The 27704-nt window shown below is 38.1% G+C and overlaps 1 protein-coding gene and 1 long non-coding RNA gene across 6 annotated transcripts in view; one reads left to right on the top strand and one right to left on the bottom strand.

The window, feature by feature from the left end:
* Positions 1–27704, top strand: part of LOC141925606 (uncharacterized) — a 59500-nt gene that overhangs the window by 14202 nt on the left and 17594 nt on the right. The gene's annotated exons all lie outside the window — the stretch shown is intronic.
* Positions 14–26886, bottom strand: OPN4 (opsin 4). Of its 5 annotated transcripts, XM_074830428.1 has the most exons (12): positions 26800–26886; positions 26589–26709; positions 19133–19275; positions 17083–17216; positions 15766–15969; positions 13856–14027; positions 12812–12976; positions 9434–9541; positions 8192–8315; positions 4909–5061; positions 4320–4388; positions 14–2987 (listed from the first exon to the last, which is right to left on the bottom strand). In XM_074830428.1, exons 2-12 carry the CDS (start codon positions 26613–26615, stop codon positions 2796–2798), a joined length of 1491 nt encoding a protein of 496 aa, XP_074686529.1. In that variant the 5' UTR covers positions 26616–26709; positions 26800–26886; the 3' UTR covers positions 14–2795. The 5 variants fall into 5 exon arrangements, with proteins under 5 accessions (XP_074686529.1, XP_074686530.1, XP_074686531.1 ...); XM_074830429.1 differs by having other exon boundaries at positions 17092–17216; positions 26589–26885; XM_074830430.1 differs by lacking the exon at positions 26589–26709 and having other exon boundaries at positions 26800–26851.

Genomic DNA, 27704 nt, shown 5'->3' with positions numbered 1-27704 from the left:
TCTTGCCCTAGTCCTTTCACACCTCCAAGTCACTGGAACATACCCACTTGCATGGTAAACTACAGGCAGTCTCTCCAGTGCAGAACAGGCTGTACAGTTGACTTTAACTGAAATATGAATCATCTCAGTCCTAAATTATTTTAATCCAATCAGTCATCTGTGTTAAAGGGTGTAAAGAGACAGCAAAGCGGAAAGAATGGCTGCCAAGTAGAGGATACAGGACACAAATAAAGCTGCTAAGATGAGATGAAATATGAACTAATAATGATTTATTCCAAATGCCACTGGGGTTACAGCGTGAATCACTTGGAGAGATATTCAGGTGAAATGAATTTTGTAGGCTTTCCCCTGGATGACTTTTATAGTCTCAGTAGAGGTGAAGGGAAAGCAAAGCTGTTAGTTACACAGGGTGTACACACAAGAGTTTTGAAGTGCTCCCAGACAAATTCTCCCTAATTAATATATGATTTTCAAGCCGCTTGTAAGTAGACGAGCATCAACAGCTGTAGTTCTTTTTATAGGTACAAACTAATCTCTAGTACATGCTGGAGTTGAAGGATATAGAGAACAACGTGCTGTGGATTCGTGAGGCTTTTCTAGCCATGGAAGTATTCTTTTTATACCCTCTAAAAGTGGAAGGGAATGCAGAAATGTGCAGAGTATAGTCTTGAAGAATACTGCTTGGGAACAAAATCCTGACAGAAGCAAAGGGTCTAGCTCTTAATGACACATACCATGCACTTCTTATTAACACATGAAACAGCATGTGCGAGCTTTGAGCTATTTTCTGGACAGGCTCAGCCTTTTGTGACCCATGTGAAATGGGCAGCATTCACTAGCATTTCATTTCTTCCCAGTTTTCACTAGTGTGAATGGCCTTCATGACAAAGGACGGGAAGAATTACTGCTTCATGTTTTTAAATAAGTTTAAAAGCCTAAGCAATAAGTCATAATAAAATTCCTTAGACTTGATGAGTATCTTTGAACGTACTTCCTGTTTGAAGATACGTTTTCTCTCTTCTTTGTCCTTATTGCTAGCTGTATATATTATCAGTTTAATATTGTCCTCTGCCTGGAGACAATATCCGGTTGTGGTAGGTGAAGGAAGGAACTGTAATAGCTCCTTTCCATCTCTAATGCGTATGATTTTATTTACATAAAACATCCTGGATTTTGAACAGTTTGTTTCTTTTGGCAGTTTATTACCAGCCTGAACAGCCCACTTTTTCATGATTTAATATTTGGCTGCAGAATTCATTATCACCTCCATTTTTAGTTTTAATAACTTTCCTTTTAATAAACCTCAGTTTGAAGTAAGTTTCCAACAGTTTGCTTCAAAACAATGCCCCAAATCTTCCGGAACCCATTGATTGCTTTTTTTTCCCCTCAAAGGAATAAGCTGGTTACATTTTTATTGATTTTATGGCTTTTTCTGATGTGACATAGGGAAGAACTGTTTTACTTAGGACAAAATGACTTCCCTCTATTATTGCAACAAAGTGAGAACTACTAGAGGGCCCATGGAGACATATTGTTTCAGTAGCTCTTTGTGCCCTGTACTTTTGGGCTCAGAAGGTATATATCCCCACTGACTATACCTTATGATTCTTGTGATGTAGACTGCTATGGGTTGCAAATGAATTTTGTCCATTTATTCTCATGCACTAGAAGATGCACCAGGAAAAAGAAGAAAATCACTGTTTCGTAGAATTCCTTTACTTTTGGGGGAAATAAGTACAATCTCATGGATTTAGTCATTGTGGAAACAAACCTCAGCTATAAGAATGCTGCTGTTTAGAGAAGGGAAAAATTAAAATGCTAAAGTGGGGATGGTGTGGATTCCACACATCTCTAGAACAACTATTTTTGAAGAACTAACCTTTCTCCCAAGATTTACTTTAGAAAAGCACATCTACAGGTAAACCAATTTGAAGTATTAGAAGGCAGATATATTGACTTATCCATAAGATATTTCAGTACAAACATTGCTTTGAATTCTGCATTCTTCTCATGAAACCTGCTAAAGAAAAGTCGGAAGGGTTTCCTAACACTTTCCTATAGCTCTGGGGAGGTTAGCTAGGAGTGGGTTAGACTGGCTTCTTAAGTGACTGTTGGAAAAAGAAGCTAAGTGTGGAAAGGACCATAGCCTTGTCCTCTGAGTTATTCCTGTCTCTTCCCCCAGAATCACAGAAATTAAGTCAAAGATCCGAGACTTCAAATTACTGCTCAACTGTATTGCCTTTCAATTGGATTGTAGAAGAAAATGAGGGAACGTGGGTCGTTAATGAGAGAAGGGAGCACTGACTGTGTGATTGAGTTTTCATTTGGTTGAGGAACTTCACAATAATGAAGAAACTGTCGTCAGGAAGTAATGTACATTTTCCCCCAAATCTCTCAGCTTTAGCTTTGTAATAGCTTTGAAGTTAAACTACACAAAGTGAACAAAGACCAGGTTTGAATCTCCTATTTCCCTTTCCTCTCAAGTTAATCCTAGGAGACCTGTAGGTAAGATCCATGCAGTGGTGGAAGTAGAGTAAAGCAGAGTAAAATCCAAGTGAAGGAAATTGTTTCATGAGCTGCATAAAGAAGAAATAATAAAATTACAATGTCACTCAGTCAAGAAGTGAACCACTGGAGAGAGTTCTGATGCTGGAAACCTTACTCCTCTTGCTTGTCTTGTGTTGTGTCTTTGTAGGAGCATTTAAGAACAATGTAGGAAGTTGTTCTGGATTCAGCTGGTCCATAGTTGTTCCAGAGGTATTGGCTGAGGTGACAGTCTGGCTTGCACGGCTCACTTAGCTGTTTGACTTCTTGTTCTGCTTGCGGCTGTTGATCTTAGGATGCAGAAAACCGGAGTTGTATCCAGAAGGCTGCTCTATTCCTTGAACATTGCTGTATGTTACTGTAATGCTGGGTATCTGGGCTGCAGATTGTCTGTGGTGAGACTCTCCTTTTCTTTGTCCAATATCATTTAGGCTCTCACCTCTCTAAAGGATGCAAGGATTTAAAAGAAATGGAAAACACAAACATCTATAAGGAGTTCAGGTTGCATCATCTGTGAAACAGGGGCATATATTTAGATAAGCACTTTGCTGATCCCCATGGCTAACTCAAAACCAAACTTAAAGGATGGAGGAAAAAGTAGATCTGAACACTTTTTTTAGTATTTCATTAATAACTTATGAGCAAAAAACTGTTAAACAAGTTAATGTACTAAATCACAGACTGCATTTGCTACTTAAGAGCTGGTCTACTTTGATAAAAGACCAGGCTAATGACAGCACATTTGACTATGAACAAAAGTGCTGTGAATACGCTCAGACAGTCTGAATTCAATCAGGTAAGGAGTCCCTCCATAAAGAGGGACTGTTTAGATTCGTTGGTGCAAGAGGTGATGTAAAATGTAGTGATAACAGTTTGAAGGGTGAAGCAAACTAGAGAAGAAAGTGAAAACAGGAATTGAGGGAAAGATTAATTAGCATTTTTTGACAACAGCAACGTTAGCTGTCACTTGCACAGGACCAAAAAATGACAGTGTTGGTATTAGGCTAGCAGTAGCACATAAGGATCACTGCTAACAATAAAGAGATAATTTAAGATGTTTATATTACATTGGGGTTAATACTGCAAAGATAAAACTGGCTTCTTTTCATCTGTCAACTCTTTTCTCTTATTTCCCTGTCTGTCAGGAATTAAGGCAAGTTGACTCACTTGTGGCAGATGTCAAAAAAGATTTATCAGTATGCTGTAACTTTCTTACATGGAAGAAGAAATAGACACTAGCGCAACATCTTACTGAATAGGTGATATGGCTTCAAAACCTTACCTTGATTTCCTTCAAGTTGCATTTTTTAGATGTTTGCTGCTACCCAAAACAGAGAACATTAAATAGTTAACTGTCACTTTGTACAGCAGTACTTGCCACAAGACTGTGGCTGTCTCAGAGATACACCCATCAGAATGGCTATCTCAGTTTATTGTGTATATTATCCATATAAAGATGGAAAAAAATTCAATTCTTCCATGCTCCTCTAAGGAAATCACAGACCTCATCAGTGGATCTACTGAATTCAAGAAAGTATTCAAGTTCCTTGAAGAAGTTGGATTTAAGGAGAACCCTGTAGTACATGTGTTCTCCTTCTGCTTAATTTCAGCAATGATCTACCCTTTGTGGTCATGTTTCCTATATTGTGCTGGGAATACCATGTGATTTTTGCATCTCAAAAAATAATTTAATTTGTGCTCAGAGACTGGAATTGTCATTAGTTTTTGTTCCCTCGGTTAGTTAGACCCATGCCAAATATTAAAATAATTCTTACAGTAGGTGTAGCAGTGTACTCTGTGACATTCAATTCCATCATGGATATGTCATCAGCATCTACAGCTGTCTGAAAAATGAACACAGATAAGAAAGATACAAATGACATCTAGGTATGTCACAATATTTTACATACATAAAATGCAAATAGGAAAAAGAAAAAAAGGGGCACAGCAGAGGACTGACTGAAAAATAGTGATATCCTAAAGATAGCCTCTCACCATATGTGTTCATTTGATAGCAAATGGTGAGACAACAGAAAGATTGACCAAATAATTTGGACAGTGGGATACAAATATTATTGAATGCACACTTGAAACCAAACACAAGACAACATACCATTCAGATGCTAAGTTCACTAAAACAGCACCATTGCTTGTCAGAAATACAACAAAGACAGCTTAATAATGAACCAGGGTGGAAACAAAAAGCTGATGACCTTTTACAGCCTCTAAGTCATTACTCATTGTGTTAACTCATAGGTTATCCTCATCTTCTTGGCAGGAACCTTCATGATTAATTATGGTAAAATCTGCTGATTTGTTGACCTACCAGTTGTCAGAGAACTTAGATATTATGCAGTCTATTACCTTCTCACAGTTCCCAGAGTCATGGCTCCTCAGTTTATGTTTGGCTCTTATGTCACTAGTTTGAGTTGTGTCTTTACCCGTTTCATAGGAAATCTGTCTGCTAGCAAGTCTGGAGAACATACTGGGGGTATCAGTTTCTGTGTCAGTACAGCCCTAAAATGAATACAGCAAAAACAATCACTCTAGATTCCTTAGACTTCCATCCAATTTTCCCCATGAGAGTCAGTTTTACCTAGACAGAAATTATAAAAAAGACAGACATTGTATAAAAGACATTTCACAAAAGTTATGCCATGTTTGACTTCATAAAATCTTTGCTTATAAGAGGCACAAGCAAAACTATCAAGTCTGTGGAGTGTAAAATTCGGCTTACTTTTTTTTTTCTCCTCAGGATGCACTGCAAAATTTCAAACAAAATAGTGTTTGGTTATAGTCTATTGTTGAAACTTCTCTGATGCACCTTGTAGCTCTGAGGAGATAGTGTTTCCATAGTAGTACCCGACTAGGAAGCACAGGTGTTCGGAGGAATTAGGGCCAAAGTTTCTGAAGTGGCAGAAATAAAGAGACAGAAGTGCCTGGGAACTGCAGAATCAGTGCTGTAGAAACATTTTGTTTCATGAAGGAGCCTGGATTTTGTAAACTTTGTTCCAATTAATGGGGAAAAAAAAACCCGTAAAAAACCCCAGCCCACCAGAATTTCCTAGAAGTCAAAAATTCTGTTCCTTTTCCTCACTCTGTCAGCCTTTTCACTACAATGATGAAGAATCACAGAATTCCATAGATCATAATAAAACAATGAAACAGCTAATGGGGTTGATGAGCAGCTCATGGCATTTTCTCTTTGACAGTGTCTCTTGCCTTAAAATGGGTGACCCTAACAGTGTGATATACTTCCTTAAAGTTTTTCATGCACCAGGGGTTTTTCATAAGTGATCTATGTGCTTTGGATATACCTTCCATCAGGTGAGAGTATATAATTGAAAATACTCAAAGCAATTATTGATACTTTCAATATTTGATACTTTCAATTATTGACACTTTGATAAACTTTCTCCAGGGAATAAAATAAAAATAAGAGGTGTAGAAAAACATGAACTTTGATGGAACAGGAGAAATTGGCCTGATGAGTCTGTTACTATTAAGAGAGAATACCAATTGGTGGTGCTATACCAGAATTTTAATACATAACAGATTGATTGCTCTAAGGAGGATCAGGATCATTTTTGCAGTGTAACTGTGGGGAAGGATAAGGGGAACACAGAAAAAGAGGAAGGAAAAATTATTTTAATTTGGAGCAGTGACGATCAAGGTTGTATTTTCATAAGCAACATTCTAACTATTGGGGAAGCAATGATGAAGATGAGTCTACAGAGTGAAGTGTCTCCAGACTGAGATGTCTCCATGGAAGAGTTCTTAGAAGAGCTTAACAAAATATCCAGGAGGACAATCTAAACATATGTTTTCGTGCTGAAGCACAAGAGGTTGGGCTAGGCTATTTTCTGGATCCTGACGTTTTAAAAAATGTGTACTGTGCTTCCCATTACATGCATAGAGTGTATTAACACTTACAGTCCCATTTCATTGAATTTTAAAATGGAAGCAACTTTATTTTCTGAGCATCTGTTCTGGAGCTTGGCTCCTTTTCATTGCAAAGAATTGACTGCAAGTTGTTTCTTTAGTATTTTCCAAGGTCCTAAATATCTGCATCCACAGGAGTACAAAAAAAATGCATCAAGATAATTTATCGGCTTACAATTTGATAACCAGCCTTGACATAAAATACATGGCAGCATATGTACTGCCTTTTTGTATTGTGAGTGTATGTCTAGAAATCTTATGGCTTGATTGAGCCACATATGGTACAAAAAAGCCACAAAATAAATTATCAGTGAGCGTGGAAGCAATTTTGTTTGTTTTGAATTTGAGCCCTTCTTTCTTCTCTGTACTTCAGCTAAACTGATATTACTTACTAATAAATCAGTGTTCTATGGTCAAATCAACTAGTTAAGGGAAACATATATTCTTGTCAGAAAAATCCTGACTCTGTCATTGTTCTGAACAGGATCCAAACTTACTCAAGTCTTATAGAAAATTCCAGACTGTGAAGCATGCCTATTGCTTGGAATTTTTTACTTTCAGTAATTTTCATTCTCCATTCATTCCACTGTTTTACCTCAAGTATTAAGAGTTGCTTTCCTAAGCAAAAAGAACTGTTGAATTGTTGGTGTGGTTCCCCTTCCCCAGCACTGATAGTAGTAGAAGAACACACAGTGTTACTCAAGGAGTCTAGGGTTTTTTTTAAGAATCAGGATTCACAATCTAAGAGATGCAATATAAAAATCTTCCTTTTTTATTAGCCAGTTTTAAAACCTTTCCCCTGGGTGGTGGCTACTAGCCAGAAGAATTTAATTTTGATTGGACCAAGAAGTCAAAAGAATATAGAGTGCAAAGAAATGGAAATGTCACTGTTAAAAACAACTGTCAGAAGTCAGCACTTGTCTGCATTAATACAATTATTACCTTGACTATGAAAAAGAATCACCAAGAAAATTATGGCTTTTCATATATTTGGAAATTTCATTTAAAACAAGTGCAATGAACTAATGTGCTTAGTTAGTAATGTAACTTTGGATTGCAAGAGAGAGCCTAGGATGCCAAATGTTTGCCCTGTTTTCAGCTGCTGTGCAAAACATTTGGTTTCACTCAGACTGGCAGTAGCAAGATGTTGAGGTCTTCTGTGAGAATGGTTCTGTAATGGATTGACTGATTTGTCTAAATCTAGTGATTAATATGTTTCCAAGTACATCCCACTTCACTTTCAGAAAACAGTTATCTGTTTCATTACATCCTTGCTTTCACTAGAGAACCATTTAGTAACTTTTTTGCATGTGTCCAGACTCTAAATCTGTGGTCAGACAAGTACATCCTAGAAGTATGATCAGACTTTCAAGGTCACTCTGACTCTGAGCTTCCCTTACTTTCTAAAATTCCTGTTGTTCCATCTTTCCACTCTTCAGTGTCACCAACCAGCAAGAACACAGAGATCTACATTCTGCTTTTACACGTCAGCCTTCTGTCTTTTATTTCACTTTGTCCCTCTGCTTTCTCTGGAGCTCTTGTAATGAACACCATAATGCGTTTCATCTAAAGAATCTACCACTTTGAAGGACTCTATATGAAAATTAATTACTTTGCAATTAAAAATGGTGTATGGGAAGTGTCTCCCTTACTGATTCACTGTCAGAGAGAGGAGTCAACTTTTTCCTTTCTGTGGCCGACTTACATCAGAAGACTGGCTGCTTACAGTCACTCGTCTGGAGGAGGGGTAGCTGCTGAAAGACCGTGAGTCTTTAGGAGAAACTCTCAGCAGGGATCCAAGGCAAGGAACGTATGTTGCAATGGCTGTTCTAATGGATGAGAGATAGAACCAGTCAAAATTTTTCTGTTAGCACAAAAATTCAGTCATCGTAAACAATGCATTTATTCAGAGACATGAACTAATGCTGCATGGACTGGAAAATTACTGGGTACAAAAAGAGTTTTCCAGATATCCAATATCTCATATATAATCACCCTGCAAGATCACTTATTCACAGTGTTCTGCAGAACTCAGATTTATTGCTTGGCAGGGATAAGGGCATTAAAATATAGCTCTTCGAACTGAGGGGAGCTATTAAAATGATGTTTTATCTGCTTTCAGCTTAATCAGGGCAAAAATAAAATTCTGTCCCTTTAAATTGAACCTTGCAGAAATACCACATAATGAATTATTTTAATCTTCCCCTAAGCAGCTATTCTAGCTTCCTCTTACACATCTGTTTGGCAGCTATCTGTAGAGTTGTACAAAATGTGCAGTTATATTACAATATTTCTTTCCTCATATGCAGTGTAAGGAAACTCTTTTGCCTAGCTTTCCTCTTCTTCCCAGACTTCCCCACTTAGATGTTCATGCCCAGTTCTTCTCTATCCAGTTCCTGAGTAGGTCTTTGTAAAGGGTGAAACAACTGCATATATATGGGTTTGCTGCCGTCTGTCAGATCTCATAGCCTGCATCTGAACTGGTAATGGCCCTAGGTGTTACAACTCAGAAGAAATACTCTCTGAAATGTGAAAGCTTGAAGAAAGGTGGGGAGAATGCACAAAATAGGGAAGAGGTGGATTGACTTAATGAATTGCATCTCTTGCTGGCCTGGTTAATTTCACAATCTGCTTTTTGCAACACTGACAATGCCTGCATCTCTCATGAAGATAGTTAAAAAAAATAATTTTGGTGGGAAGCTCTCTATCTTTTATCATGTAATCTGTAAGTACAGATCAGTATTCATAAATACCTCTAACTCCTATCTGCATAGTAATTTGTTCCAAGTACAAATGGCATTGAGAAGTTTCCCTCGGGAGGGCAAGGCTGTTTTACAGAGGTAAAATGAGCAGGTGAAGCAGAGTTCAGATACTAGTTCTAAAAGTGACAAAGTAACTGTCTGATTTTCTTTGCTGTATTAAACATGGCTTATAAGAGTGAACTTACCTGTATTTGGGGTGAGTGATGGCATAAATGATGGGGTTATGGATGACAGAAGCTTTGGCAATCACAGCTGGTATGGAGTTCATGAAGGGTGTTAGGACGTTGGAATACCTAGAGTAATGCAAATGCATTATATATTTAGTATTGAGTTCTATGTAGTCTCTGCAGTTATACACTGACAAGACAATGCTTTATTAGTGCTCCAGAGAGAGTAAAAGGGGGAGTTCTGTGCCCAGTCAGTGAGAGAACAAATTTTACATCCTTTGCCTGCAAAGATCAGCACCAGCCTAATTGCATTTCTGAGAAACATGATTTTCTTGGGGCTTCTCTTGCAGCACTTCACTACTATGACTCAGGATAGTGGCAATTCCCATTTTGTTTACCTTAGGGACAAAGTCAGCCTTCAATAAGTGAGTGTGGATTCATCAGAGTATCTATCTATTCCAAACTCAGCAGATATACTTGCTGAGTAATATGTCACTAAATAGGTGTGCAGAATGAGGCGTTATAGGCAAAGATAACTAATAAATCTTTTTTCCTATTCAGACTTTATTTTTTGCCTGATCTGAACTAAACAGTGAAGGGAAAGTATTTTCAGGTGTTACATGCTATGCTCATGTGTTACTGTGACCATCCATATATGCAGGTGATGTGACTCTAAAGGATAAAATAATTATGATTGATGTCTATCTGTCATGCTGCTATCAGCCAGTTAATTTTTGAAGATAGATTGAAGTAGCCTGTAAGGTCTTGGTCAGAAGAAAGTCAATAGAAAAAAATAACATTTCATAGGCAGTTTCTACCAGGCAAATTCTCCGTAGACCTGCTTAGAGGCTCTGAAGACCTCTTCCTGCATTGGTAGAAAGGGTTCTAAGTGAAATGGCCTGGTAAGTCAGTCTTTCCTTCCAAGGATTACATCATTTCTTTCTTCCAGCACTTCTTCCTGAGAAGACAGTCTAAGCTCCATCTTTCAATTAGCCTTGTATTCCAGTAATATTAGAGGAGAAAACAGGTTTTCCTCTCAAGCCTCTCTCAGAAGAAGGTCTCTCATATGAGTGCTGCAAACAATGAAGAGGATTGCATAAGTAGGTGGCAGCTCATCTTCCTGGTGAAGAAATTTTTCATCTTACTATGGAAATATTGATGCTCTGTGATGAGGTGGAAATGGTTTGCCAGTGGTAATAGAAGACTCATTTTGTCAGCTGCCTGAATGTTGAGATGCCACATCACCTCTAACTTAAGGCTTTTCTCTGATAAGCGTGTTCTCTATATACAATTTTAACATGTTTTTTCCTAATCATACTTCTAAAGCATTGGTTAGAGGTGTAATTCTTCACAGATTCTGGAGGACACACAACAGTATGACCTTGCTGGAACGGAGTTTTTGACCCTGAGATGAGAGAGATAGTGCTTTGGTAAGACTGATGAAAAGTTCAGCTAACAGAAACAAACAGTGACAAAGGCTTTTGTTTAAGCTAACCATTACCAGAAAATACAACCTATAGACCAACAATATTAGTGAGTGTGACTGTGTGCTAGCTCACTGTTCCCCATCCAAAATACTTTCTAAAGGAATTAAGGTTCTTCTTTCCTTCTGTGTATGTTGCTGCTCTGTCAGATGACTTGTCTTTAGTGGAGGACTGTTGCCACAAACTCCATGTCTGCCTCCCATATGTGGCATGCAGTGATTTTATCTGAGTTCATTGTAATAAAAGTCCACAGAAAGCCTCCAGGCTTGGCCTATTAATCTCTGAAGAATCCCAGGAGGATTGCCTAAAAGGCATAGTTCAGAAATGGAAAAAAAGTTGAGTGAAACTGTGTTGCTCACCAGGTGTCTTCATGAGCAAAATTTGCAAATGCTCATTTGTCATATCCTGTAAAGTTATAAAATTGTCCCATTTGTTCAGATTTTTGTCAGTAGGAGACAAGGGCTAGAAGTCAAGTTCAGCAGGCACTTGACCATTCTAAGGTAGATACTGAATTGTATGGGACAGCCTGACAGTTTTACAGCTAAAATGGTTAGCTTAAAGCATCTCCAAATTGCTTTTTTTTTTTTTTTTAATTGATTTTGAAGGTATCTTAGAGCAAGTAGTGCTGCAAGGTAGCTGTGCTGCATTTGTTTGTCTTCTTGCTCTTCCTCTGTCTCTAGCTGGTCACAGATCACCAGTGGTAGTTGCCCAGTATCTAAGTCCCCCTGTGACAGGAAATGGGACACTGGGACACATCCTAAGGATTCACGTTTCTGAGTGAGTAATGTGTTTACCTTCATGGAGAAAATGTTTGCTGCTGCTTGGAGTTGCCCCTCTGGATACAAAGGGAGAGAATCCTCTTCTCTTAGCATTTTTTCTTCTTAAGTATAAGATTTTAGAAGTGCTATGTTTAGGAAGCTGCTTTCCTAAGCTATGTTTGAGAAGAGGCCTTGCAGTGGCCTCTTCCTTGAGTGCGTAACAAAAATCTCCCCTGCCTCCCAAAATGCTCCATCGTAAGTAAATTTATCCTGTGTGTCAATTTTAGGAAAACCTACTTTTATTTCTGATTTGAAAAATACAAATAAAAGTGTTTTGTACTGTCATAGGAGTCTTCCACTTGATGATTTGCAGCTGACAAGACTTTTTAAAGCAGGTAGTCAGACTTATTTAACAAAGGCTAAACTGAAGCACAGGAAAATTCTCATGTTAACATGGGAGAAATATCTACATAGAGCCAAGGCATCCTGACTCCCAATCCATTACTTGTACCTGGATTGTATCAACTATAGTCTGCTGTCAAGCTATGTACAGATATTATACAGATGCATTAATAGCATCATGCTTTTGTTGAAATTACTGTATAAAATGCTGACAATTAAATAGATGAATAGCATGCTTAAATGCTTTATATTTACAATCTTTTATATCCAGCATCAGAAAGCTCCCCAATGCAAGTATGTACTAATTTTGAGCTTGATTATACGTGTAAGGAATTTCAGCAGTTTGATGTAACACAAGCAAATGAATAGACTTTTATAAGTAAAAGAAATGGAGAAAGAAAAGAAAATAAACCTGGTGGATCTTTTTGGTCCCCTTATTTAGCATTTTGGTGCTAAATAAAGTTCAGATAGTTTAAATATTCTAGCATAGAGAACCTTCATTCAAAAATCACAGTAACGTTATGTTGCCAGTGATAACCTTCCTGTTTTCTTTTTTCTTTTTTTTAAAAGCCAAACTAAGAAAAAATCACAGCATGTGCCTCATTTGTTAAATGTTATTCCTAAATATGTGAGTGTTTTGAATGCAATTCAGGTATTAAACTTGACAAGTAGCTTTGACTTTCATCTGTCTTCCACAATTTCACACCTTTTGCTTTCATTGAATATTCCTTTACTGATACATTCATAATTACCCAGCAAAGGCTACCAGAGCAACAACAGAGTATGGTGACCAGGAAATGACGTAAAGCAAGATGACAATCAGTGCGATTTTCGCCATCTTCCACTCATTTTTCATCCTCCGATACTGTTTCTGGAGCTCCTTATTTCCATATTTACATCCAAATATCTGAATAGACCTAGGGGAAATAAACATAGAACAGCAAAAAAAGGAGGCAGGGAGTTGAGCAAATAGCTTCATAAAATGGGACAACAATTACTCTTGTGCTCATTTATGCTAAAAGTCATGCACTTTTAGTGTGTGTTAATGTATGTATGTGACTGGTCCTTCACAATTCAGTGGGCTTTTGTTGCCCCTATCAATGGCAAACTTCACAGGTGCTTCAGAGAAGAAAGTAGTCCTGTACCAGAAGAATTTCCACATAAACCAGGTATTTAAGCCAATTGAACAATGTTAAATAGAGAAGCCTTTGCTTCCTTAGGCCCAATTTTGCTACCTTACTCTCACTTTGTACTTCTGAGCCATGTGACTAGATGTGCTGATATCTACAGGACAGATACTTATAGATTACAAATGTAGTGGCAAACACTGCCCTTTATTTTTACAACAATAGGGGTTTTTTTCAGAGACCTGTGATTAAATGCTTCACCTCTTTTTCAACTTTTGTCAAACATGGAATTTGTAGTTCAATTCCATCTATTTTTCTGTGGAATAATTGTTGATACACTATTGTTAGGTGTCTCTGATGTCCCTTTAGTACTTCTTTTGGTTGGTTAATTTCTACAGTCCTTTCTCATCCTTTAGAGTCTATTGCTGTTACTCATACCCTTTTCCGCATCATTAGACAATATACTGAAAAGCTCTGGCTTAAATTCAGGAATGGCCCTTCAAAGCATCATACTTCTTACTATGCTGACAGTTGACAGAATTTCCTGTCTCAGTCATGCATACAAATTAAAAGCCAAAAACTTCCCAATTTTCTTCTGTTGGTCTTTGTTTTAAGAAAATAAGCAGTCACTTAAACAGAAGGATAGAATCTTAAGACTTGGCTACTTACTTGTTGGCCTTCTTGATAGCCTCAAATATAAAGACATAGCTGTATATGATAGCAATCAAAGGAATGAAAAAGACAAAACAGAAAAGCAGCATCGTGTAGGCACGGACTGGTGGTGTGAAAGTCATGTAGTCCCAGGAACAGGAAGTCATCAGACCCTCGGGAACATATGCACCTAGAAAGAAAGACAGCAGAAGGCAGAAGCCATGAGGTGATTCTCATTCTGAGTGCAGAAGTTACAGAAAGATACAGAATAACATGGGAATTTGTCTTATTCTCTTAAAGGGAAATTTTCTTGGACTCTGTTGCCCTTTTGTATTTATGTATAAGGCTTCAGATTGGAAAGCTGAATAATTTTGTTTCAGTTCTTGAATATTGTTTACAGCTCAACATAGTCAAGGAGCATCTCTCCAGATATTTCAGTGGGTCTTGGATCAGACCCATATTGTTTTTAAATATCTCCATTTCCTGACAGATTGCTGTCTGCCCAGAGAGTGAAATGAAACTGATCCCTATAGCTACTGCTTTTTTAAGCTTGTGCAGATAAAAGAAATTTACTGTGCAAAGAAGAAAGATTTATTGTGCAGATCAAATTAATTTTGCCAAGAAGTAAAGTTGAGTACAAGAGAAAAAAAAATCATACATGTGTGATATTCTGCCTGGAATAAAATATAATCTCCTTAAAGGAAGTGTCAAACTGTTAAGTAAATAAACTGTCAACAGCAATGTCTTTTTACCTTTGTATTTTAATTTTCACTATTTACAGTGATATTTTCTGTTGAACTCTTAAAAATACTGCACTAGATGTGCTCAGATGCATCTGATTTGCATATGAGAGTTAGTACTGTGGGTACTATTAGAATCTAATTACAAGATAACAACACCCTTCAAGCAATTTTTCTACCTTCTCCAATTAAGAATCTAGAATCTAAGACTATATTGTCATTTTGTTCTTACAGCTCCTTATTCAACTACAGGCAGCTTCTCCCAGTATTGCAGTTTGCCTGCTTAAACATGCTTCACATTTATGGGAGACCAGAATGACAATAACAAAAATCTGCTGAAATTCTACTCAGAAGCTGAGTTGGTTGCAGCATTCTTTGGGAAAATCAATCATTGCTATGTTCTCACCTCAGCTGAGCTGACACATTCTCTTCTGGAATTAGGGAGCACAATAATGGGCTGGGATTTTGAATGATGAGTTCATTCTAACTTACTGACTGAAACTGGTGACTCATAGGAAACAAATTTACAGTAGTGAGGCAGATTCAAATGAGGAAGAATAACAGAAACTCTTTTTGTAACAAGCTGCAAGGATCAAGATGCTGTATGCGTGTTCCAGTTTGCAGGCATTAGTGAAGACACCGGTGGCTGAATGGAGAATGTGACCAACACCTAGTGCAATTTGCCCAACTAGAACACAGTCAAGACTTACTGAAGATGTACTTGCACAAAATACTCAGACTGTGTTCCTCTTTTATGTGAATAAAGAAATTTAGATGGACACTGCTGTCTTACACAGCACATTTGTGGAGGAAAAAAGTAATCAGAAAAACCACGGATATATTTATTGGACTCTTACATTGTTGAATTTTGTTCAATGGAAGTAGGTATGGGATAATGGGCAGGTGCATCCTTCATAAATTTTGGCCTTGATTTGATCTACTGTTCTTTATTCAGTAAGTAATGAAGCTTAAGCAAAATTGCCATTGTCATAAATATGCTGTAATACACACTTTTTGTTTTCTTTTGATTAGAGATCTTTAGTTTCAAGATGTATTTTATCAGGTTTTTTTCAAATTGATTTATTCAAGGCTAATATACAAGCCATTAATTCAGCCCTCTTCTATACCTGCAAATGGTCTTTAATCCAATGTTATGAGGGAAAGAAACTTTTATTCCATATCACTTACTCCATCCAAAGAAGGGCGGGAGGCTCCAAGCCAAAGAGTACAGCCAGATTCCTACCAGGATTATTAGGGCCTTCTTCTTAGACGTCACTCCAACAGAAGCCAGAGGTTTTGTGATGACAAAATATCTGTCCAAGGCAATCACCATCAAAGTGATCATAGATGTAATGCCAAAAAGAGCTCCGCAGAAGGCATACAGCTCACAGCCTTTCAATGAAGATGACAGAAGCAGCAGTGAAATTAATCTACCCATGCTAATTAATTTCTGGGAGAGTTCAAGTTGTGTTTCTTGTGAACTAATGTCTTCTGGAATTTGTAAAGCAATGGAACTTCAGTTTTCCTGCAGTTGTAATGCTGTTTCAAAGCTGCTGTCTTACTAATTACATTATCCATGGAGATAAACTTCAAAGATTTTGTTTGCTTGAATTGCTGGAGATAGTGATACTTAACATATTTTCACTCATTGATTTCTGATGTTTCTAGTGGGATCATTTCAGCAGTCCATTAATATCTTGTTTAACTCCAGTTTTACTGCAGCTCCCGTAGAAACAGCTGTTTTGCTTAACAGTGGGTTATAGCTACTTTGATATTATGGAACCATTTATATCTCAAGGTCAGCATAACTGAAGTAAATATGCAGACTATGAATATATTAATGAGTCATTTGATTTATTCAAACAACCTAATAATTAAAAGCAGAGGTTTGTTTTGTTTTGTTTTGTTTTGTTTTATTTTAACGTGTATGCAGTTGAACACTTCATGGAACTAAAAAAATGTGCTTTTGGTCATCAGAGATCAAAATAGCAGCATTACTTCTCTGACCTTCCTCTCTGTCAATACCTGCTCAAGAGGCAAAGACTAGTCTTCCTCTTACTACAGCTATATAGGAAGAATGAAGGCACCTTCATTCCACATTTTCTTACTGCACAGGAAATGTTCAGTTCCTATTTCTGTTGTGAAAATTCACTTTTGCCAGGCTTTTAAGCTCGTGTGTTGAGGGGTGGTGCTGCTTTGTCATAAGACTGTGCCAGTAGCCAAGTTGTGAGATGTTGGGAAAAAATGCTGGCAAGAAGACTACTCCTGTGCCTTATGTTGCCAATGTCACTTTTGCATCTATCTCATGTACGTAATTTTCCTCTCTACAGTGGGAATGTATTTATTGCACACAGACAAAAATGTTCAAAGAAATACTTGTGTCAACATTGAAACAATGTCATGTTCTCAACGTTGCAAGTGTACCTGAGGATAAGGAAATAGTAAATTAACTGCCACAATGGTAAAAACACACTTAGTGATGTCTTAGAAAGAACATATACAAACCTTTCTCACCAAAAATCCAGCGTTTGTGGAGGCTGTTGGTGAAAAAAACTGGAGACTGCGTAATGGACATCAGGAAGTCACTGATAGCTAGATTGATGATGAACGTGTTGGCTGGAGTCTGAAGGCTCCTACTCCTACAGAGAGCAGAAGGAATGTTGCTAAACACTGCTGCACTGATAATTATGTTGTTATTATTTCCTGTGAGCCTTGGCAGCTTCACAAATACCAAGGCACTACACAGCAAGCTAGGCAGGGTGCTTCTCATTTCCCTTGTGAGAGAACATAAGCAAGGCTCAGTTTTACACCCTTATATTCCTGTGCACTTTAGAGGATTGTTTTGATAACCAGCTCAGTGATGGGGATAAAGCATATTGTTCTTTAAATATTCTGACCCAGTGCACTGCATGTCCATGATTAACAGGAAATTAAAGTTGATGTACTCTATGGATTTCTGGAACTGGGTCATGTTAAGCAGGGGGAGGGGAGCAAATTTTCCACTGCTGATAAAATCAACAGTGACTTCCAAATACAGGGATTAAGCAAACTCACTATGTACCACATCAAGCATTTCCTTTTACATCAATTCTTCTATATGGTGCTCATTTTACTGGCCCAGACACTGACTTTAAAGGGAGCAACAGCCAGCCTTCAGTGTATCCTGCCTGTATATGTTATTTATAGTATTAAAGTACAGTGTTTTAAAGGGTACACATAAAAGCTCAACTGAGAGCTCCTCAGTTTGGGGCTCAGTGTAACATTTTAGCTCCTTTCTCAAATTTTCAGTCTTGGACACAACTGAAAAGTACCAGAATAAATGATGGGTTCTTTGCACTGATCCAGAATCAATCACTAGCACTACTGTCCCCTATCTGTCACTTTAGGAGCAAGGAGATACTATTAGTAGATGCTTATGGGCCCCTGGTATTTGTTCAATAGTCTACAAAGTTACTGAACATGTTTCTGTTTCAGGCAGCTGACTGTTTTACAGTTTGCAGTCACTTGAGATTGCTTTGTAGGCATCTGAGGTGTTCTCTGAACTTCTGATGTACTTGTTTCTTTGCTATCATTATCCCTTTCTGTCTTCATAACATCTTCAAATGAAGACAAGCTGTGTCCTCCACTGGAACTGCAACTGCCATGACTGGCTTTCCTGTATGGAACCAGCCAAAGAGCTAAGCAAGCTCATGTACTTCATCCTCATACACGTGGTCTGCATGCCAACACCTTTTCTGTTCTTAAGGCCATGTCATTCACACTTAAGTGTTGGTATCTACTCTGAACTCACATATCAAAACCTACCATTTAATGCACCACATAAATATAGGCTTGAGACCCAGACAACTTTTGTCCACACTCCAGTGATTTAAGTTTACGCAACCAAATTACCATATAAATGCTGTTACTTTGTTTTATTACATTAGTGCTTAAAGACCAGTCAAGTAGAAGCTCACTGGCCTAGACAGCATGCCAGTGCTCTGCCCCGGTGTGACAAAACAGAAACAGACTGAGTGAACAGGAATGGTGAAAATATCATCACATTGTTGTCAGAGATCCAGTTTCCTTCAGATACAAAAGTTGGAATGTGGCTTTAGTTAAATGGAAATAAGCCAAGTGTTAGAAAATGTGAAAACAAGAGTCATGGCCAGTAAGGAACAGAGGAGAAACAGAAACTCAGTGGTAAGCAGCAGGTGGAAGGAAACATCTGAAATAGACAAGATATGTGGGAGACACAGGTGCAAAATATCCCATCAGCCCAGTAGAAGAAAATTCACTGGAAGGTTTCTGGTTTGGCTGCTTTTCTATTGCTTGGCATATCAGGGTGATTCTTTGCAATTTTGCTAACAATTTTGCTACGGCTATAGTTAATGGGAGGAAGTTAGAAGGAAATGGGAGGTTGCCACTTTTTTTCCTACAGCAATGTCTCTCGGTGCATTTTACTATGTCTGCATAGTAGTCATAGTATGCCTGTGCTGCATTTGCAGAGCACGGTCAAGGTACTGTTAAAGTTCATAAATTTGAGTATTTAAAAAAACATCCAAAAGAAAGATACCTGCAGAAAACGTAGATGACCAGAAAATTACCCAGAGTTCCTGTGATCCCCACGATAAGAATGACTACTCCGATTGTATAATGGGCATGGTCTGGGACATCCACTGTAGGAAAGGCAGCAGGAACATCTTGCACTGTCATCTTCTGTGGAGTAAACAAGAGGTCATAGGTCTATTGTCAGCCTTTACTGAATAAGTTGGCATGTGCTTCTCTAGAAGAGCAAATGGTAAAGACTGCAAAAAGACTGCAAGCAAAAAAACCTCAAAATAAGCTAATTGCTTTCAAATTACATTTTCTGTTGATCATCTTCAGGGAATAAGTATGCCATCAGTAGTGCAAAGGTCAAAGAGCGGTTTATGTGTTTACTGTTGATGTTGGTGAAGAAAAGCAAACTATTCTCTTCCAAAAGAGGGATAAGGATATAGAGGAGAAAAAGAGAGGAAGGGACTGTTTTCATTGCATCTGACCATCGAGTAATGCAGTACTTAACAAGTAAATTTCCTGTAGTTTTCATTTCAGGAAAGTTTCTTGTACCTGTGAAGTATGATTTCTGTTGTCCTCTGACATCACTGGCTAGACTTCTCTGACTAAGTAGAAAAGATGTTCTATGGATAAATATGCATTTTGCTCTCTGTGAAGTATGTGATAAAGCACTTGATGAAAGTATTTTTGTCTTAATCAACTAATATAGCGAAATTCAGTAGCCAAGTCTGAAGACTACAGCATTTTAAATAATAATTTAACATTTTTAAGTTAAGTATCAGGAGCCACAAACACATTTTAGGCCAAGTGACCCCAGATTAGTAATGAAGCAAACAGTAAGGCTGCACCCAGGAAGCAGGATGACCTGATAGAAATTGAAGAGAACAGCTGTCCTGATCATCACTATTCTGCTGCCTTTACATACAAGGTTGGGTAAGGAGACTTAAACACTCACCTCTGTGCATCTGCCACTATCCTAAATGTGTCTTAGCTCCAGCCAGCTAATGGAGTCATGAAAAATACCAAGCCCTGTCCTCGTTCATCTGCATGGACAGATCCTGTCTATTCTTCATAGCCAGGCTTTTCTCCTCAAGGGTGGCTCTCACTCCAGAATGGCATGCAGTGACCACTGCTCATAGCTCAAGCCTGCAAGCTGCAGCCATGGCATTTCTCAGCTACTGAGCTATGAGAATCACACCAGGGTTGAGAAAAGCCCAGGAAATATTTTGAATCATTTGTAGCCTGCCTATTGTGAATACTGTCAACTTGGCCGTGGCCTAGGATCCAGGACAAGGGAATTGCCTGTACAAAGCTCTCTGTCTGCACCAAGCTTAAATAGTGCTATGAGGCTGGATATGCTCTTTCCAATCACAAGTACTGGCAGGTGGTGGTACAGTTGTCATATGCAGTCATTCCTTCCCAGGAAAAGGAAGGTTGCTGGTAAGAAAGGACAAAAGTGCACAGAGGAAGATACAAAGTTCTCCCTTTTATGCCACAGTTGTGTTAGTAGTTGGCATTCACCATTAGAGTGCAACTCAAAAATGGCTTTGACACCACCACAGTTATTAAAGGAACTGGGTATTTTCAGACAGTAGAGGCAGACATTACTGCTGAATATATCTGTGAGATTGGGCTGAAGTTATTAGAGACAGTGTGTATTTAAAACCAATGTGCCAGTAGCAAGAGGTGAACCCCAGGAGTGTCTGGAATTCTGGAAGAGATTGTCTTTGCTTGCGTGCTGAAGATTTGCCCGCAGCAATCAACAACTGGAGCACACTCCCTGGGTTTCTACATTAGCAGCAATGAAGTGCTGGACAAATACTTTGAACTTAGAGAGAGAAAATGTAGCTCTGGCTGTTACTGTAATTGGAACAAAATGTGAAGGTTGGTACACTAACTGAATGACAGTTCAGGTTCCTGCAGCAAAGCGTAAATTGGCATCACATCATCAACATCAATGGGCATCTTGCCTATGCAGAAATTGCTGTGCTTAACACACTGCCAGTAAAATAACAAAAAGAATCCCATGCTAATAGCAAATGGAGAGGGAGAGTCTGAGATAAAACTGTTTTAAATAAATGAGATCGGGTGTTCTTTGGTTTGTTTGGGTTTTTTTCTCCTTAGCCTTGTGGCTAGAACATCTTTTAACTGCTGTTCTACAGAGAGTTAATGATGTTTATTAATGGCATGGAGATTTCTGATGTTTTCCCCTGTAGCTATTCATTTAATCAGAACTGGATCAAGGTAACAGAAATGAAGCAACTAAAGGAGCTTGTTGTGGCTACAAAGAACAGATTAAAATGGGTTTAATTTGAATTAAATTAGTGGAGGACTAAGGATAAGGAAAAATTTAAAAGATAAATATAAATACACAGAGAAATTACAAGAGAGGAAAGGTTATTTAAGGGACAGTAGAAGACTTTAAAATGACTTATTCAGGAGTGAAACAAGTTCAGAGTCAATAAAAATGTCATGTAGGAAAAAATAAAGGAATAATATTTATACTGGAGCAGTGATGGGACATAAATAATGCTGAATATATGGGAAAAAAAAAAGGTCTGTTGCAAAGAGGAATAAATTCACATTTTAGCGTGGACTTCCTGTAGGACAGGGATTTTTACCGTAGGGTCCAACTCTGGCTGTCCTCCAAGAGGAAAAAGTCAGTTATTAAAAAAAGTCATTTCACTGTTTTTATTGGAAATACAGATCTGATTCAATGCTTCTTTAAGTCAAAGAAAGATACTAGTTGACTGACAAGGCATTAGATCAGATCTAAGCACTTCAAATTCACTAAGTTGCATGCATATAGCTTCCTTACTAGAAGATGTAAACACGTGCCTGTATCAAGTTCAGCTCTAGATCTTCTACGGGCATTGTATGTCAAAAGAAAGGACAGGGAGAAAAAGAAAGTGCTTGAGGAAATTAGGTCAGCAGGATAATCAAGAAATCAGACAATTCCCAAAGCTTTTCTCTATTCAGTTTCTCCAGCAGATTAACCTTGTTTAGTCTCTGTCTTCTGTTGTCACCCCGTGAGTACTTGGTTGGCAGGGGAAAATAAAAATCCCACTGTCGCAATCTCCACTGTAGCAATTGTCCTTTGAGAATACTCTGAACAACTATTTCAATGCATTGATAATACACAGCATTGTTGCCTTGCATGTCTTTCTGTTCAGCCTTCTTTCTGTAAACACCTCCTAATGAAGATAAGAAAAATGAACAGGCAAAACCAGCACTTAATTATTTCTCTTCCAAGTCATATAACAACACAATTTATTTAATGTAACATGGTTCAAAACATCGCCAAATGCACAAAGAAACTAAACTGGAAGCTAAGAGGTTGGACATTTTCCAGTGGATGGACATGGACTACAGCTTTCCTGGGTCAAGTAAAAGATGCTTGCACCTGAGGCTCTTTACCACTGGGTGCCAGTATACCCACAGACCAACGGTGCTGTGGGTGGCTTAGATCGGTATTAATTCTGGAGGAAACAATTCATTGGGAAGCACCAACTTCCTGACGGTCAATATAAATATTGCACATTTCTCAAGCAAGCAATCAAAATGGTCATGGAAGCTGTGGAGGACATCAAGGCAGTAACTGTAATGTAACAAAATTCCTTCATAGTAAGTACTGAAAGTCAGTTGGAGAACATATCACTAGCCGAGGATGGCATTTTAGTCAACCTTAAAAGCAGGTTTTATAATACTGTTTGGGTGTATATGAAAACTGGCCTTTTGCTAGAACTGTAAAAATTTGTGGTTTTAATCTCTGATAGGCATGTCATTTATTATTTATTAACTATTTACACTATAGTTTTGCAGAATCAGCTGGATAATTTTGGTGTGGTGAGGAACTTGGGAAGTGCCACACTGATTCAGACCAGCATTCCCGACAAAACACCAACCTTGCCTTTAACCATGACTGGGTGTTTCACAGAGCTGTGAAGCATGCTTAATGAACAGTGATGTGGGAATTTCATTTTCAGTATAGAGTCCTAGCAGTTGGTTTGTACCCTAGAATAGGGTTATTATCCCTTTGAAAGAATAATCTTAGTGGAGGATATTTTTATCCTCCATATATAGGTGTAATCCTTTTCTAAATCCTACTCTATCATTTCCCTCAATAGAGTCAGTGTCAAGAAATTACGAAGTTACGAAGTTGCTCTACATTGGTGTATTTCCTTCCAGCAGCTTTAAGTGAGTCCTTGTGGAAACACTAGAATAGAGGAAAACAGTAGGTTTAATGCAATCTGCCTTCTTAAAATGCTCATTGTTCTCCCTAAAGGAATGCTTGTCTACTGCCTACAACAAAACAGCTAAATCAGAACTGACTATGTTTTCAGTTACCATTCAGTAAACTTGAGTGAGACTTGCAAACTTGAGATGCTTTGGGGGAGTTCGGAGAGAAGAAAATGTTTGACAGATAAATATGTCTAAATCCTTGCTGTTCTGGCCTTGTCTGTGGAGGCTGCAGCACAACATGGAGCCTCGTTATTCTCTATTTATGGCCTGCTGACACAGCTGGTTACAAGGGGGGCAGAATTCTTCCTGGAGGGCCAATTTGAGGAGCCAGCCTGCTTTTTCAGGAAGAGAGCAGCGCACAGTCCCTTCTGCTAAGGCTTGGTGCAAGCAGAGAAGGGGTAAAAATGAATCGGCCACAGAAAACAGTGTAGGGCAGAACATGTATTTCACCTTGAAGTTTGTCAAAACCCTGCAAGACACTGGTCTGAAGAGAGTTAAAAGGATAAAGGAATTCCTTTGCAGTCCTGAACAAACCCATGATTCCCAAGTGATGACATATTCCTTCTAGAAAGAAGTCTAGATCAGATATAAAACCCAGGAATATTTGATGCCTGCATCTATTCTGTCTTGGAAATCTGTTTATTATACACATTTTCCTAAATAGAAGGTTTTCTAGATAGTTATTTCATAACTGATTGAGAAAAAACCCAAACCAACCAAACCAGATTACCTCTGAATAACTTCTAGTAGGATACATACCATTTTTGAAAGTCCAATTCTACTCCCCACCCATGGCATGAGAAAAATATTTATGTATAAGTGAAAAAAGGACAACATGCAGAGAATACAGTTTAACTATTATTGGGGAAAAAAGCCTGTTCTTTTTCAGAGTAAGACAAAAATCGTATCACTTAATTACCGTTCACTTGGAGATGTTGATTACTGAAGTCCTACTAAAGCTAACAGTGATGGTGGTAGGAGCAAGGTCATGGATGTTAGTACTTGTACTGAATATAAATCATATTTGATATAGCCCACTCCTTACATTCTCCCGATGGCAAGAGTATAAAGCAAGGTTTAGTTCTAGGGAAAGCAGAAATCCTCATAAGGTCATCTGGGGATTTGAACATGCTGGTTCTGATTAACTGATTAATTGATTTATATGTGTGACATTGTTTCAAAAGCCAGGAACAGAAAAGACTAGGACAAGGACGTTTTTCAGCTACTTCTGCCTGGACAGCAGATGGATTGTATCTGATCTGGTGTAAAACATGACAAGGAAAGGGAAATAGGGACTGCTATGTCTTTGCTTTTATGAATTCATCTGGTTTCAAACTGTAGGCATTGGTTTTGCAGAATGAATGTTTTAATGGAATAGAGCCCAGTTCCAAAACATTGCAAGTTTTGGCAGTCCCACACTGACTTTGGCAATATATCATGTTTCTTTGTTCTTAATTTTCCTATAAATACAGGTAATGGAGCCACTTATTTACACAGTATGACTTACACAACCAATGGTAGTGTTAGGCCTTTGACATTACAACAAATCATATAGTTTAGAAAAATTATCAGAACAGAAATAGTGTAATTTCCTAGGGTTTCTAGGTGCAGTGTTTGTACTGCCTACCTACAAGAGGCCTCAAACAACTGATAACACTTATTTTCCTTCACAGTTCCTTGCTCTGATTTCTGAGTTTGCCTCTGTAGGCACTTGCTCTGTGATGACAGGCAGCACAAAGAGGAGTGTAATCCCACCTCAATTATGGTTTCAGCAGGGTGACGCCAACTGCTAAGCCCTCTTTCCAGTAGACAGCAGGGCTTGCCATAGATGATGTTTGTTCTGTTGAGCAATTTGGATAGCAGATTTTGTATCCTATCTTCCGAATTTAATCTGAACCACAAGCAGCTCATATTGCTTTCAGTACTGAAACTCTCTTAAACCAATCTTTGTGTCAAATTAAAACGCAAAAGTTTGAAAATACAGTCACTTAGCTGAGAGAGATGAAATGGACAGCTAATTACCTCTTTCAGCAGAATAAGGAAAAAATCCATTTTTAATTTTCTGATGTAAATCACTCTGTCCCCAGAATCCCTTTCCATTTTGCCACGCGCTCTCCAGTCCCTCTTCTCCCTCCCTGCTATGTTCTGCTATCCTTTTTCCTGTTATCCATCTAATTTTGTTTGTAAGGACCTTGCTCAGGACGCTTCTCTTGTCTATTTTTCTGTAATACACTGCACACAGGTTTTATTAAATAAGTAAATAAATACTGCATTTTTACTCTGCAAATAATAAAATATTTACTGGTCTTTCATTATAAATTAGGATCAAACTGAAACACCCAATCCAACATCCTATATGCATGAAACCTTCTGGAGTGTTTGAAACCTGCACAGTTTTAAAGGTTTCCACTGTGTAATGTGGGCCATGCCAAAATGCCTGGTGTGACCACATCAAGATTTTAAGTTGAATTTCTGATTTTAAAAACTAAAAATTAGCTTGGGTCATTTTTTTATTTGTTACTTTTAAACACACTTTTGGATAAAAAGCAGGTGAACAAAACTTTGTAGTCCTACTAGTATACTGAGATATATAATCAGGAAGAGGACTTCTGAACTCCTTTGGTTCAGGCTTGTGGGATGGAATAGAAAATATTTTTAGCAAGCCCAACGAAATTCCATCCTGAAGTGTCATCACAACAGATTCTCACCTTCACACTTAGAAGGAAATTTTCTTTCTGTTTAGTATTTAACAACTGAGAAAGAGCTTTGGTAGAACTTACCTGGGGAAACCTTCTGAACAGCTCTCTTGGGTAACTGCAAATAACAACTCTTTAACATTTACATTAGCACTCCACTGCACTTACAGACTATTTCAGAAATGACGGGGATTTCCGTCTTGAATAATAACAGAGAGAGCATTGTGTTTGAACAGCTAAACAGCTGTTTAATGCACAAGAATATGTTGTTTCGATAGTTCACAACATATTTGTTGCATTTTGTCATTCGACATTCCTCCCTGTCTTCTGCCCATGTAACACTGCTTCTACAGTCCTTTCTGCAGTAAATAAATAAAGGAATAAAAAGAAGATTTTAAATTTTTCATTATGTTGTTCATTATTGCATTACAGCATTAAATGTGTACATGCACTGTAAATGTCCATTTACAGTTCTATAAATGCCAGCTTTGCCAGCAGAACTACTTGCTACAGCTTTTAGTGACAGAAAATACTTACTGTTGGGGCTCTAGGAGGCAGGTCCATCAGTGTGTAGGCATTGGCTTCTGAGTCATTCCACGCATTGAAGGACTCCACAATTTTGGTGCTGTTGGGGTCCTCAGAGGGACAAGAGATCCCCCTTTGAATGGGTTGATTATTCAGGTGAACAAAATCTAAGCAAAAACAAAGAAAGAAGATCTCTCCTTTGAATTTAAGTCAGCCAATTTACCTTTTTGTGTGTGTGTAAAGCCGTTAGATTCTCTGGAATAACGTGAGATCCAGTGCAGTTTCTCACTAGAGCTTCAGATTGCTTCACTTCAGCTTAGCAAAGGGCAGCAGCAGCAGCTTCCATTTAAATACAGGAGGTGGCAGGGTCTGCACATGCCCAGTTTGAAGCTTGTTCCATCCGGATTCCAGCTTCATTTTAATGACAGCTCATTTCAAAGTGCTGTTATATTTTTGGCCTTTGACAGATATATGTCTGAATTGTAATGCCATATCCGCATTATCCGTATATGAAGACAAGTTAAAAGGTTGACTTCATTGTCTTAAATATTAGAACTTACTGTTAATTTTCCCTGTATTGCTGAATTAGTTTTTTGTAGTCTGCTTTTAAAGAAGATGTATGTGTACAGTTCTGCTGAAGTTGTCTGAACTCAAATAGATTCTGGTATTTAACAATGTGCTTGTGTGCACTTCTGTCTTGTAGAATTTAGGTCATGGTTATTTGTTGGTCCACTTCTAAAAATAAACAAAAAATAGGGATAAGACCCACTGACATCATCCTTTTCTGCTCTTCAGTTATTAAAAAAGAAAAAAAGTTCACAAATACCTTAGGCAGAGAACAGCAAATAACCACTCCTTTCTGTCTGCTTTCCTTTTCAGTTGTGTTTAGTTAGAGCATACATGAGCAGATTCTTATTCACACAAATCTTCCTTTATGTTGCACTGTGCAAAGAGATACGAATTGCTGTATTCCCAGTTGAAGACCCATTACTGGGGTAAAGTGAAATTTAATTGCAATAGAGAATTAGGCACAGAGCGTGAAAAAGCTGTTCTAGAAGATACTGCAGCCTGAATATCATAGAATTCAGGCTTTCCACCCACCGTCAAAATGACCCTAATGCAAGCTAT

Source organism: Strix aluco, chromosome 7 (genome assembly GCF_031877795.1).
Source record: "Strix aluco isolate bStrAlu1 chromosome 7, bStrAlu1.hap1, whole genome shotgun sequence".
Lineage (NCBI taxonomy): Eukaryota > Metazoa > Chordata > Aves > Strigiformes > Strigidae > Strix > Strix aluco.
The sequence above is the reverse complement of the archived record's forward strand: the minus strand, read 5'-3'. Positions and strand labels throughout refer to the sequence as shown.